Source organism: Oncorhynchus keta, unplaced genomic scaffold (genome assembly GCF_023373465.1).
Source record: "Oncorhynchus keta strain PuntledgeMale-10-30-2019 unplaced genomic scaffold, Oket_V2 Un_contig_7176_pilon_pilon, whole genome shotgun sequence".
Classification (NCBI taxonomy): Eukaryota; Metazoa; Chordata; class Actinopteri; order Salmoniformes; family Salmonidae; genus Oncorhynchus; species Oncorhynchus keta.
The window spans coordinates 1-15000 of NW_026289303.1; the positions used below are offsets into that span (position 1 = coordinate 1).

Sequence of the window (15000 nt, forward strand, 5' to 3'; positions counted from 1 at the left end):
CTGCCCAGTCCCACTACAGCCCAGCCGCTATGTAAGTTAACCCTAACCTCTGACCCTAACCGTTCTCCCCTGCCCAGTCCCACTACAGCCCAGCCGCTATGTAAGTTAACCTAACCTCTGACCCTAACCGCTCCCCTGCCCCAGTCCCCTACAGCCCAGTCCTATGTAAGTTAACCTAACACTCTGCCCTAAGTTTCTCCCCCGCAGTCCCACTGTAAGTTAACCTAACCTCTGACCCTAACCGTTCTCCCCTGCCCAGTCCCACTACAGCCCAGCCGCTATGTAAGTTAACCTAACCTCTGACCCTAACCGTTCTCCCCTGCCCAGTCCCACTACAGCTCAGCCGCTATGTAAGTTAACCTAACCGTTCTCCCCTGCCCAGTCCCACTACAGCCCAGCCGCTATGTAAGTTAACCTAACCTCTGACCCTAACCGTTCTCCCCTGCCCAGTCCCACTACAGCCCAGCCGCTATGTAAGTTAACCTAACCTCTGACCCTAACCGTTCTCCCCTGCCCAGTCCCACTACAGCCCAGCCGCTATGTAAGTTAACCTAACCTCTGACCCTAACCGTTCTCCCCTGCCCAGTCCCACTACAGCCCAGCCGCTATGTAAGTTAACCTAACCTCTGACCCTAACCGTTCTCCCCTGCCCAGTCCCACTACAGCCCAGCCGCTATGTAAGTTAACCTAACCCTAACCTCTGACCCTAACCGTTCTCCCCTGCCCAGTCCCACTACAGCCCAGCCGCTATGTAAGTTAACCTAACCTCTGACCCTAACCGTTCTCCCCTGCCCAGTCCCACTACAGCCCAGCCGCTATGTAAGTTAACCTAACCCTAACCTCTGACCCTAACCGTTCTCCCCTGCCCAGTCCCACTACAGCCCAGCCGCTATGTAAGTTAACCTAACCCTAACCTCTGACCCTAACCGTTCTCCCCTGCCCAGTCCCACTACAGCCCAGCCGCTATGTAAGTTAACCTAACCCTAACCTCTGACCCTAACCGTTCTCCCCTGCCCAGTCCCACTACAGCCCAGCCGCTATGTAAGTTAACCTAACCTCTGACCCTAACCGTTCTCCCCTGCCCAGTCCCACTACAGCCCAGCCGCTATGTAAGTTAACCTAACCTCTGACCCTAACCGTTCTCCCCTGCCCAGTCCCACTACAGCCCAGCCGCTATGTAAGTTAACCTAACCTCTGACCTTAACCGTTCTCCCCTGCCCAGTCCCACTACAGCCCAGCCGCTATGTAAGTTAACCTAACCTCTGACCCTAACCGTTCTCCCCTGCCCAGTCCCACTACAGCCCAGCCGCTATGTAAGTTAACCTAACCTCTGACCCTAACCGTTCTCCCCTGCCCAGTCCCACTACAGCTCAGCCGCTATGTACGTTAACCTAACCCTAACCTCTGACCCTAACCGTTCTCCCCTTACCAACCCCCACTACAGCCCAGCCAGTATGTAACTGACATGTCCTTTAACCCTGACCCCTGACCCCTAACCCAACCCCACTGCAGCCCAGCCAGTATGTAACTGACATGTCCTTTAACCCTGACCCATAACCCCTGACCCCAAACCAACCCCACTGCAGCCCAGCCAGTATGTAACTGACATGTCCTTTAACCCTGACCCCTGACCCCTAACCAACACCACTGCAGCCCAGCCAGTATGTAACTGACATGTCCTTTAACCCTGACCCCTAACCAACACCACTACAGCCCAGCCAGTATGTAACTGACATGTCCTTTAACCCTGCCCCCTAACCCCTGACCCCTAACCCAACCCCACTACAGCCCAGCCAGTATGTAACTGACATGTCCTTTAACCCTGACCCCTAACCCCTGACCCCTAACCCAACCCCACTACAGCCCAGCCAGTATGTAACTGACATGTCCTTTAACCCTGACCCCTGACATGGGTTAACCAACTAACAGGTTGTTTATGTCCTGCTGTAGACCACCAGAATACTACCAGGTTAGAGATGGAGACTAATATGTCCTGCTGTAGACCACCAGAATACTACCAGGTTATAGACAGACTAACAGGTTGTTTATGTCCTGCTGTAGACCACCAGAATACTACCAGGTTATAGATGGAGACTAACAGGTTGTTTATGTCCTGCTGTAGACCACCAGAATACTACCAGGTTATAGATGGAGACTAACAGGTTGTTTATGTCCTGCTGTAGACCACCAGAATACTACCCAGACTAACAGGTTGTTTATGTCCTGCTGTAGACCACCAGAATACTACCAGGTTATAGATGGAGACTAACAGGTTGTTTATGTCCTGCTGTAGACCACCAGAATACTACCAGGTTATAGATGGAGACTAACAGGTTGTTTATGTCCTGCTGTAGACCACCAGAATACTACCAGGTTATAGATGGAGACTAACAGGTTGTTTATGTCCTGCTGTTAGACCACCAGAATACTACCAGGTTAGAGATGGAGACTAACAGGTTGTTTATGTCCTGCTGTAGACCACCAGAATACTACCAGGTTATAGACAGACTAACAGGTTGTTTATGTCCTGCTGTAGACCACCAGAATACTACCAGGTTAGAGATGGAGACTAACAGGTTGTTTATGTCCTGCTGTAGACCACCAGAATACTACCAGGTTATAGACAGACTAACAGGTTGTTTATGTCCTGCTGTAGACCACCAGAATACTACCAGGTTATAGATGGAGACTAACAGGTTGTTTATGTCCTGCTGTAGACCACCAGAATACTACCAGGTTAGAGATGGAGACTAACAGGTTGTTTATGTCCTGCTGTAGACCACCAGAATACTACCAGGTTATAGATGGAGACTAACAGGTTGTTTATGTCCTGCTGTAGACCACCAGAATACTACCAGGTTAGAGATGGAGACTAACAGGTTGTTTATGTCCTGCTGTAGACCACCAGAATACTACCAGGTTATAGACAGACTAACAGGTTGTTTATGTCCTGCTGTAGACCACCAGAATACTACCAGGTTATAGATGGAGACTAACAGGTTGTTTATGTCCTGCTGTAGACCACCAGAATACTACCAGGTTAGAGACAGACTAACAGGTTGTTTATGTCCTGCTGTAGACCACCAGAATACTACCAGGTTAGAGATGGAGACTAACAGGTTGTTTATGTCCTGCTACCAGGTTATAGACAGTAGACTGTAGACCACCAGAATACTACCAGGTTATAGATGGAGACTAACAGGTTGTTTATGTCCTGCTGTAGACCACCAGAATACTACCAGGTTATAGACAGACTAACAGGTTGTTTATGTCCTGCTGTAGACCACTACCAGAATACTACCAGGTACCAGGAGATGGAGACTAACAGGTTGTTTATGTCCTGCTGTAGACCACCAGAATACTACCAGGTTATAGATGGAGACTAACAGGTTGTTTATGTCCTGCTGTAGACCACCAGAATACTACCAGGTTATAGATGGAGACTAACAGGTTGTTTATGTCCTGACTAACAGGTTGTAGACCACCAGAATACTACCAGGTTATAGATGGAGACTAACAGGTTGTTTATGTCCTGCTGTAGACCACCAGAATACTACCAGGTTATAGACAGACTAACAGGTTGTTTATGTCCTGCTGTAGACCACCAGAATACTACCAGGTTATAGACAGACTAACAGGTTGTTTATGTCCTGCTGTAGACCACCAGAATACTACCAGGTTATAGATGGAGACTAACAGGTTGTTTATGTCCTGCTGTAGACCACCAGAATACTACCAGGTTACCACCAGACTACCAGGGAGACTAACAGGTTGTTTATGTCCTGCTGTAGACCACCTACCAGAGATACTAACAGGTTTAGACCACCAGATACCAGGTTATAGATGGAGACTAACAGGTTGTTTATGTCCTGCTGTAGACCACCAGAATACTACCAGGTTATAGATGGAGACTAACAGGTTGTTTATGTCCTGCTGTAGACCACCAGAATACTACCAGGTTATAGATGGAGACTAACAGGTTGTTTATGTCCTGCTGTAGACCACCAGAATACTACCAGGTTATAGATGGAGACTAACAGGTTGTTTATGTCCTGCTGTAGACCACCAGAATACTACCAGGTTATAGACAGACTAACAGGTTGTTTATGTCCTGCTGTAGACCACCAGAATACTACCAGGTTAGAGATGGAGACTAACAGGTTGTTTATGTCCTGCTGTAGACCACCAGAATACTACCAGGTTAGATGGAGACTAACAGTCCTGCTGTAGACAGGTTAGAGATGGAGACTAACAGGTTGTTTATGTCCTGCTGTAGACCACCAGAATACTACCAGGTTAGAGATGGAGACTAACAGGTTGTTTATGTCCTGCTGTAGACCACCAGAATACTACCAGGTTAGAGATGGAGACTAACAGGTTGTTTATGTCCTGCTGTAGACCACCAGAATACTACCAGGTTATAGATGGAGACTAACAGGTTGTTTATGTCCTGCTGTAGACCACCAGAATACTACCAGGTTATAGACAGACTAACAGGTTGTTTTGTTTAGACCACCAGAATACTACCAGGTTATAGACAGACTAACAGGTTAGTTTATGTCCAGACCCAGAATACTACCAGGTTATAGACAGACTAACAGGTTGTTTATGTCCTGCTGTAGACCACTACCAGGTTATAGACAGACAGAATACTACCAGGTTATAGATGGAGACTAACAGGTTGTTTATGTCCTGCTGTAGACCACCAGAATACTACCAGGTTAGAGATGGAGACTAACAGGTTGTTTATGTCCTGCTGTAGACCACCAGAATACTACCAGGTTATAGATGGAGACTAACAGGTTGTTTATGTCCTGCTGTAGACCACCAGAATACTACCAGGTTATAGATGGAGACTAACAGGTTGTTTATGTCCTGCTGTAGACCACCAGAATACTACCAGGTTAGAGATGGAGACTAACAGGTTGTTTATGTCCTGCTGTAGACCACCAGAATACTACCAGGTTAGAGATGGAGACTAACACCTGTAGACCACCAGAATACTACCAGGTTATAGATGGAGACTAACAGGTTGTTTATGTCCTGCTGTAGACCACCAGAATACTACCAGGTTATAGATGGAGACTAACAGGTTGTTTATGTCCTGCTGTAGACCACCAGAATACTACCAGGTTATAGACAGACTAACAGGTTGTTTATGTCCTGCTGTAGACCACCAGAATACTACCAGGTTATAGATGGAGACTAACAGGTTGTTTATGTCCTGCTGTAGACCACCAGAATACTACCAGGTTATAGACAGACTAACAGGTTGTTTATGTCCTGCTGTAGACCACCAGAACCAGAACTACTACCAGGTTAGAGATGGAGACTAACAGGTTGTTTATGTCCTGCTGTAGACCACCAGAATACTACCAGGTTAGAGATGGAGACTAACAGGTTGTTTATGTCCTGCTGTAGACCACCAGAATACTACCAGGTTATAGATGGAGACTAACAGGTTGTTTATGTCCTGCTGTAGACCACCAGAATACTACCAGGTTATAGACAGACTAACAGGTTGTTTATGTCCTGCTGTAGACCACCAGAATACTACCAGGTTAGAGATGGAGACTAACAGGTTGTTTATGTCCTGCTGTAGACCACCAGAATACTACCAGGTTATAGATGGAGACTAACAGGTTGTTTAACAGGTTGTTTATGTCCTGCTGTAGACCACCAGAATACTACCAGGTTATAGACAGACTAACAGGTTGTTTATGTCCTGCTGTAGACCACCAGAATACTACCAGGTTAGAGATGGAGACTAACAGGTTGTTTGTCCTGCTGTAGACCACCAGAATACTACCAGGTTAACAGGTTGTTTATGTCCTGCTGTAGACCACCAGAATACTACCAGGTTATAGATGGAGACTAACAGGTTGTTTATGTCCTGCTGTAGACCACCAGAATACTACCAGGTTAGAGATGGAGACTAACAGGTTGTTTATGTCCTGCTGTAGACCACCAGAATACTACCAGGTTAGAGATGGAGACTAACAGGTTGTTTATGTCCTGCTGTAGACCACCAGAATACTACCAGGTTATAGACAGACTAACAGGTTGTTTATGTCCTGCTGTAGACCACCAGAATACTACCAGGTTAGAGATGGAGACTAACAGGTTGTTTATGTCTAACTGTTTATGTCCCTGTAGACCACCAGAATACTACCAGGTTAGAGACAGACTAACAGGTTGTTTATGTCCTGCTGTAGACCACCAGAATACTACCAGGTTAGAGATGGAGACTAACAGGTTGTTTATGTCCTGCTGTAGACCACCAGAATACTACCAGGTTTAGAGATGGAGACTAACAGGTTGTGGAGACTAACAGGTTGTGAGACTTATGTCCTGCTGTATGTCCTGTCCTGTAGACCACCAGAATACTACCAGGTTATAGATGGAGACTAACAGGTTGTTTATGTCCTGCTGTAGACCACCAGAATACTACCAGGTTATAGATGGAGACTAACAGGTTGTTTATGTCCTGCTGTAGACCACCAGAATACTACCAGGTTATAGACAGACTAACAGGTTGTTTATGTCCTGCTGTAGACCACCAGAATACTACCAGGTTATAGATGGAGACTAACAGGTTGTTTATGTCCTGCTGTAGACCACCAGAATACTACCAGGTTATAGATGGAGACTAACAGGTTGTTTATGTCCTGCTGTAGACCACCAGAATACTACCCAGAGATGTTTATGAGACTAACAGGTTGTTTATGTCCTGCTGTAGACCACCAGAATACTACCATGTTAGAGATGGAGACTAACAGGTTGTTTATGTCCTGCTGTAGACCACCAGAATACTACCAGGTTAGAGATGGAGACTAACAGGTTGTTTATATCCTGCTGTAGACCACCAGAATACTACCAGGTTAGAGATGGAGACTAACAGGTTGTTTATGTCCTGCTGTAGACCACCAGAATACTACCAGGTTATAGACAGACTAACAGGTTGTTTATGTCCTGCTGTAGACCACCAGAATACTACCAGGTTATAGACAGACTAACAGGTTGTTTATGTCCTGCTGTAGACCACCAGAATACTACCAGGTTATAGACAGACTAACAGGTTGTTTATGTCCTGCTGTAGACCACCAGAATACTACCAGGTTATAGATGGAGACTAACAGGTTGTTTATGTCCTGCTGTAGACCACCAGAATACTACCAGGTTATAGATGGAGACTAACAGGTTGTTTATGTCCTGCTGTAGACCACCAGAATACTACCAGGTTATAGATGGAGACTAACAGGTTGTTTAGGTTGTTTATGCTGTAGACCACCAGAATACTACCAGGTTATAGACAGACTAACAGGTTGTTTATGTCCTGCTGTAGACCACCAGAATACTACCAGGTTAGAGATGGAGACTAACATGTTGTTTATGTCCTGCTGTAGACCAACATAATACTACCAGGTTATAGACAGACTAACAGGTTGTTTATGTCCTGCTGTAGACCACCAGAATACTACCAGGTTATAGACAGACTAACAGTTTGTTTATGTCCTGCTGTAGACCACCAGAATACTACCAGGTTATAGACAGACTAACAGGTTGTTTATGTCCTGCTGTAGACCACCAGAATACTACCAGGTTACTAACAGATGTCCTGCTGTAGACCACCAGACTAACAGGTTAACAGGTTTATGTCCCTAGACCACCAGAATACTACCTGATGGAGACCACCAGAATACTACCAGGTTATAGATGGAGACTAACAGGTTGTTTATGTCCTGCTGTAGACCACCAGAATACTACCAGGTTATAGAGATGGAGACTAACAGGTTGTTTATGTCCTGCTGTAGACCACCAGAATACTACCAGGTTATAGATGGAGACTAACAGGTTGTTTATGTCCTGCTGTAGACCACCAGAATACTACCAGGTTAGAGATGGAGACTAACAGGTTGTTTATGTCCTGCTGTAGACCACCAGAATACTACCAGGTTATAGACAGACTAACAGGTTGTTTATGTCCTGCTGTAGACCACCAGAATAACACTACCACTACCAGGTTAGAGATGGAGACTAACAGGTTGTTTATGTCCTGCTGTAGACCACCAGAATACTACCAGGTTATAGATGGAGACTAACAGGTTGTTTATGTCCTGCTGTAGACAGAATACTACCAGGTTATAGAGAATACTACCAGGTTAGAGACAGACTAACAGGTTGTTTATGTCCTGCTGTAGACCACCAGAATACTACCAGGTTAGAGATGGAGACTAACAGGTTGTTTATGTCCTGCTGTAGACCACCAGAATACTACCAGGTTATAGATGGAGACTAACAGGTTGTTTATGTCCTGCTGTAGACCACCAGAATACTACCAGGTTATAGATGGAGACTAACAGGTTGTTTATGTCCTGCTGTAGACCACCAGAATACTACCAGGTTAGAGATGGAGACTAACAGGTTGTTTATGTCCTGCTGTAGACCACCAGAATACTACCAGGTTATAGACAGACTAACAGGTTGTTTATGTCCTGCTGTAGACCACCAGAATACTACCAGGTTAGAGATGGAGACTAACAGGTTGTTTATGTCCTGCTGTAGACCACCAGAATACTACCAGGTTATAGACAGACTAACAGGTTGTTTATGTCCTGCTGTAGACCACCAGAATACTACCAGGTTAGAGATGGAGACTAACAGGTTGTTTATGTCCTGCTGTAGACCACCAGAATACTACCATGTTAGAGATGGAGACTAACAGGTTGTTTATGTCCTGCTGTAGACCACCAGAATACTACCAGGTTATAGATGGAGACTAACAGGTTGTTTATGTCCTGCTGTAGACCACCAGAATACTACCAGGTTAGAGATGGAGACTAACAGGTTGTTTATGTCCTGCTGTAGACCACCAGAATACTACCAGGTTATAGACAGACTAACAGGTTGTTTATGTCCTGCTGTAGACCACCAGAATACTACCAGGTTAGAGATGGAGACTAACAGGTTGTTTATGTCCTGCTGTAGACCACCAGAATACTACCAGGTTATAGATGGAGACTAACAGGTTGTTTATGTCCTGCTGTAGACCACCAGAATACTACCAGGTTAGAGATGGAGACTAACAGGTTGTTTATGTCCTGCTGTAGACCACCAGAATACTACCAGGTTATAGACAGACTAACAGGTTGTTTATGTCCTGCTGTAGACCACCAGAATACTACCAGGTTAGAGATGGAGACTAACAGGTTGTTTATGTCCTAGACCACCAGCTGACTAGACCTGTAGACCAGAATACTACCAGGTTATAGACCACCAGAATACTACCAGGTTAGAGATGGAGACTAACAGGTTGTTTATGTCCTGCTGTAGACCACCAGAATACTACCAGGTTAGAGACAGACTAACAGGTTGTTTATGTCCTGCTGTAGACCACCAGAATACTACCAGGTTATAGACAGACTAACAGGTTGGTTATGTCCTGCTGTAGACCACCAGAATACTACCAGGTTATAGACAGACTAACAGGTTGGTTATGTCCTGCTGTAGACCACCAGAATACTACCAGGTTAGAGATGGAGACTAACAGGTTGTTTATGTCCTGCTGTAGACCACCAGAATACTACCAGGTTATAGATGGAGACTAACAGGTTGTTTATGTCCTGCTGTAGACCACCAGAATACTACCAGGTTATAGATGGAGACTAACAGGTTGTTTATGTCCTGCTGTAGACCACCAGAATACTACCAGGTTAGAGATGGAGACTAACAGGTTGTTTATGTCCTGCTGTAGACCACCAGAATACTACCAGGTTATAGATGGAGACTAACAGGTTGTTTATGTCCTGCTGTAGACCACCAGAATACTACCAGGTTAGAGATGGAGACTAACAGGTTGTTTATGTCCTGCTGTAGACCACCAGAATACTACCAGGTTATAGATGGAGACTAACAGGTTGTTTATGTCCTGCTGTAGACCACCAGAATACTACCAGGTTATAGACAGACTAACAGGTTGTTTATGTCCTGCTGTAGACCACCAGAATACTACCAGGTTAGAGATGGAGACTAACAGGTTGTTTATGTCCTGCTGTAGACCACCAGAATACTACCAGGTTATAGATGGAGACTAACAGGTTGTTTATGTCCTGCTGTAGACCACCAAAATACTACCAGGTTAGAGATGGAGACTAACAGGTTGTTTATGTCCTGCTGTAGACCACCAGAATACTACCAGGTTATAGACAGACTAACAGGTTGTTTATGTCCTGCTGTAGACCACCAGAATACTACCAGGTTATAGATGGAGACTAACAGGTTGTTTATGTCCTGCTGTAGACCACCAGAATACTACCAGGTTATAGACAGACTAACAGGTTGTTTATGTCCTGCTGTAGACCACCAGAATACTACCAGGTTAGAGACAGACTAACAGGTTGTTTATGTCCTGCTGTAGACCACCAGAATACTACCAGGTTAGAGATGGAGACTAACAGGTTGTTTATGTCCTGCTGTAGACCACCAGAATACTACCAGGTTATAGATGGAGACTAACAGGTTGTTTATGTCCTGCTGTAGACCACCAGAATACTACCAGGTTATAGATGGAGACTAACAGGTTGTTTATGTCCTGCTGTAGACCACCAGAATACTACCAGGTTAGAGATGGAGACTAACAGGTTGTTTATGTCCTGCTGTAGACCAGAATACTACCAGGTTAGAGATGGAGACTAACAGGTTGTTTATGTCCTGCTGTAGACCACCAGAATACTACCAGGTTATAGACAGACTAACAGGTTGTTTATGTCCTGCTGTAGACCACCAGAATACTACCAGGTTATAGACAGACTAACAGGTTGTTTATGTCCTGCTGTAGACCACCAGAATACTACCAGGTTATAGATGGAGACTAACAGGTTGTTTATGTCCTGCTGTAGACCACCAGAATACTACCAGGTTAGAGATGGAGACTAACAGGTTGTTTATGTCCTGCTGTAGACCACCAGAATACTACCAGGTTATAGATGGAGACTAACAGGTTGTTTATAGACCACCAGAATACTACCAGGTTATAGACAGACTAACAGGTTGTTTATGTCCTGCTGTAGACCACCAGAATACTACCAGGTTATAGACAGACTAACAGGTTGTTTATGTCCTGCTGTAGACCACCAGAATACTACCAGGTTATAGATGGAGACTAACAGGTTGTTTATGTCCTGCTGTAGACCACCAGAATACTACCAGGTTAGAGATGGAGACTAACAGGTTGTTTATGTCCTGCTGTAGACCACCAGAATACTACCAGGTTAGAGATGGAGACTAACAGGTTGTTTATGTCCTGCTGTAGACCACCAGAATACTACCAGGTTAGAGATGGAGACTGCAGGTTGTTTATGTCCCTGGTAGGTTGTTTATGTCCTGCTGTAGACCACCAGAATACTACCAGGTTATAGACAGACTAACAGGTTGTTTATGTCCTGCTGTAGACCACCAGAATACTACCAGGTTATAGATAGACTAACAGGTTGTTTATGTCCTGCTGTAGACCACCAGAATACTACCAGGTTATAGACAGACTAACAGGTTGTTTATGTCCTGCTGTAGACCACCAGAATACTACCAGGTTAGAGATGGAGACTAACAGGTTGTTTATGTCCTGCTGTAGACCACCAGAATACTACCAGGTTAGAGATGGAGACTAACAGGTTGTTTATGTCCTGCTGTAGACCACCAGAATACTACCAGGTTAGAGATGGAGACTAACAGGTTGTTTATGTCCTGCTGTAGACCACCAGAATACTACCAGGTTATAGACAGACTAACAGGTTGTTTATGTCCTGCTGTAGACCACCAGAATACTACCAGGTTAGAGATGGAGACTAACAGGTTGGTTATGTCCTGCTGTAGACCACCAGAATACTACCAGGTTAGAGATGGAGACTAACAGGTTGTTTATGTCCTGCTGTAGACCACCAGAATACTACCAGGTTATAGACAGACTAACAGGTTGGTTATGTCCTGCTGTAGACCACCAGAATACTACCAGGTTAGAGATGGAGACTAACAGGTTGTTTATGTCCTGCTGTAGACCACCAGAATACTACCAGGTTATAGATGGAGACTAACAGGTTGTTTATGTCCTGCTGTAGACCACCAGAATACTACCAGGTTAGAGATGGAGACTAACAGGTTGTTTATGTCCTGCTGTAGACCACCAGAATACTACCAGGTTAGAGATGGAGACTAACAGGTTGTTTATGTCCTGCTGTAGACCACCAGAATACTACCAGGTTAGAGATGGAGACTAACAGGTTGTTTATGTCCTGCTGTAGACCACCAGAATACTACCAGGTTAGAGATGGAGACTAACAGGTTGTTTATGTCCTGCTGTAGACCACCAGAATACTACCAGGTTAGAGATGGAGACTAACAGGTTGTTTATGTCCTGCTGTAGACAACCAGTTGCAGTGTGAAGAGACCATAGTCATCTCCTTGGCTGTTGTCTCTGTGTTGGCTGTCATCATCTTTGCTGCCTTCTTCGGTTACCGCATGATGCACAGTGAGTAACCATGGTGATGACCAGACAATAACATGATGCTTATCTCTGTTTATCCCCGTGACCTAAGCCTCTGTCTGACTGTGTATGTATTCTCAGGAGGTGGTAAACAGGGTCTTCATAATCTCAACATGATGGAGGGAGCTGGTTCTGAGAGCTCTCTGGACCTGGACAACCTCAAACAACTGGAGGTCAGATGGCTACAGCTACTACAGTTATTACAGTTATTACAGTTACTACAGTTATTACAGCTACTACAGTTATTACAGTTATTACAGTTATTACAGTTATTACAGCTAATACAGTTATTACAGTTACTACAGTTACTACAGTTATTACAGCTACTACAGTTATTACAGCTACTACAGTTATTACAGTTACTACAGCTATTACAGTTACTACAGTTATTACAGTTACTACAGCTATTACAGCTGCTACAGTTATTACAGCTACTACAGTTATTACAGCTACTACAGTTATTACAGCTACTACAGTTATTACAGCTACTACAGTTATTACAGTTATTACGGTTACTACAGGTATTACATTTACATTTAAGTCATTTAGCAGACGCTCTTATCCAGAGCGACATACAAATTGGATTACAGTTACTACAGTTATTACAGTTACTACAGTTATTACAGTTACTACAGTTATTACAGTTATTACAGCTACTACAGTTATTACAGCTGCTACAGTTATTACAGCTGCTACAGTTATTACAGCTACTACAGTTAGTACAGCTGCTACAGTTATTACAGCTACTACAGTTATTACAGCTACTACAACTATTACAGCTGCTACAGCTATTACAGTTACTACAGCTACTACAGTTATTACAGCTACTACAGTTATTACAGCTACTAAAGTTATTACAGCTACTACAGTTATTACAGCTGCTACAGCTATTACAGTTACTACAGCTACTACAGTTATTACAGCTACTACAGTTATTACAGCTACTACAGTTATTACAGTTACTACAGCTACTACAGTTATTACAGCTACTACAGTTATTACAGCTACTACAGTTATTACAGCTACTAAAGTTATTACAGCTACTACAGTTACTACAGTTATTACAGTTATTACAGTTATTACAGCTATTACAGCTACTACAGTTATTACAGCTACTACAGTTATTACAGCTACTACAGTTATTACAGCTGCTACAGCTATTACAGCTGCTACAGCTGCTACAGTTATTACAGCTACTAAAGTTATTACAGCTACTACAGTTACTACAGTTATTACAGCTACTACAGTTATTACAGCTACTACAGTTATTACAGCTGCTACAGCTATTACAGCTGCTACAGCTGCTACAGCTATTACAGCTGCTACAGCTGCTACAGTTATTACAGTTACTACAGTTACTACAGTTACTACAGTTATTACAGCTACTACAGTTATTACAGTTACTACAGCTATTACAGTTACTACAGTTATTACAGCTACTACAGTTATTACAGTTACTACAGCTATTACAGCTGCTACAGTTATTACAGCTACTACAGTTATTACAGCTACTACAGTTATTACAGCTACTACAGTTATTACAGCTACTACAGTTATTACAGTTATTACGGTTACTACAGGTATTACATTTACATTTAAGTCATTTAGCAGACGCTCTTATCCAGAGCGACTTACAAATTGGATTACAGTTACTACAGTTATTACAGTTACTACAGTTATTACAGTTACTACAGTTATTACAGTTATTACAGTTATTACAGCTACTACAGTTATTACAGCTGCTACAGTTATTACAGCTGCTACAGTTATTACAGCTACTACAGTTAGTACAGCTGCTACAGTTATTACAGCTACTACAGTTATTACAGCTACTACAACTATTACAGCTGCTACAGCTATTACAGTTACTACAGCTACTACAGTTATTACAGCTACTACAGTTATTACAGCTACTAAAGTTATTACAGCTACTACAGTTATTACAGCTGCTACAGCTATTACAGTTACTACAGCTACTACAGTTATTACAGCTACTACAGTTATTACAGCTGCTACAGCTATTACAGTTACTACAGCTACTACAGTTATTACAGCTACTACAGTTATTACAGCTACTACAGTTATTACAGCTACTAAAGTTATTACAGCTACTGCAGTTACTACAGTTATTACAGCTACTACAGTTATTACAGCTATTACAGCTACTACAGTTATTACAGCTACTACAGTTATTACAGCTACTACAGTTATTACAGCTGCTACAGCTATTACAGCTGCTACAGCTGCTACAGTTATTACAGCTACTACAGCTGCTACAGTTAGTACAGCTGCTACAGTAATTACAGTTATTACAGCTGCTACAGTAATTACAGTTATTACAGCTGCTACAGTTAGTACAGCTGCTACAGTTATTACAGCTACTACAGTAATTACAGTTATTACAGCTGCTACAGTAATTACAGTTATTACAGCTGCTACAGTTATTACAGCTGCTACAGTAA

At 43.5% G+C, this 15000-nt stretch overlaps 1 protein-coding gene and 1 long non-coding RNA gene across 6 annotated transcripts in view; one reads left to right on the plus strand and one right to left on the minus strand.

Moving 5' to 3' along the window:
• Positions 1–6: 6 nt before the first annotated feature.
• Positions 7–15000, plus strand: part of LOC127926210 (bone morphogenetic protein receptor type-2-like) — a gene marked incomplete at its 5' end in the record, with an annotated part of 22086 nt that continues 7092 nt past the window's right edge. Inside the window, 3 exons of the mRNA XM_052511663.1 lie at positions 7–31; positions 12419–12523; positions 12620–12711. Coding sequence (XP_052367623.1) covers positions 7–31; positions 12419–12523; positions 12620–12711 — 222 coding nt within the window. The remainder of the gene's footprint in view (positions 32–12418; positions 12524–12619; positions 12712–15000) is intronic.
• On the minus strand, positions 37–1475 carry LOC127926214 (uncharacterized). 5 transcript variants are annotated; one of them, XR_008123592.1, is made up of 5 exons: positions 1256–1475; positions 989–1187; positions 699–766; positions 225–297; positions 37–110 (listed from the first exon to the last, which is right to left on the minus strand). It is a non-coding gene; the product is annotated as an uncharacterized LOC127926214 (long non-coding RNA). The 5 variants fall into 5 exon arrangements; XR_008123590.1 differs by lacking the exon at positions 989–1187 and having other exon boundaries at positions 699–829; XR_008123593.1 differs by lacking the exon at positions 225–297 and having other exon boundaries at positions 37–115.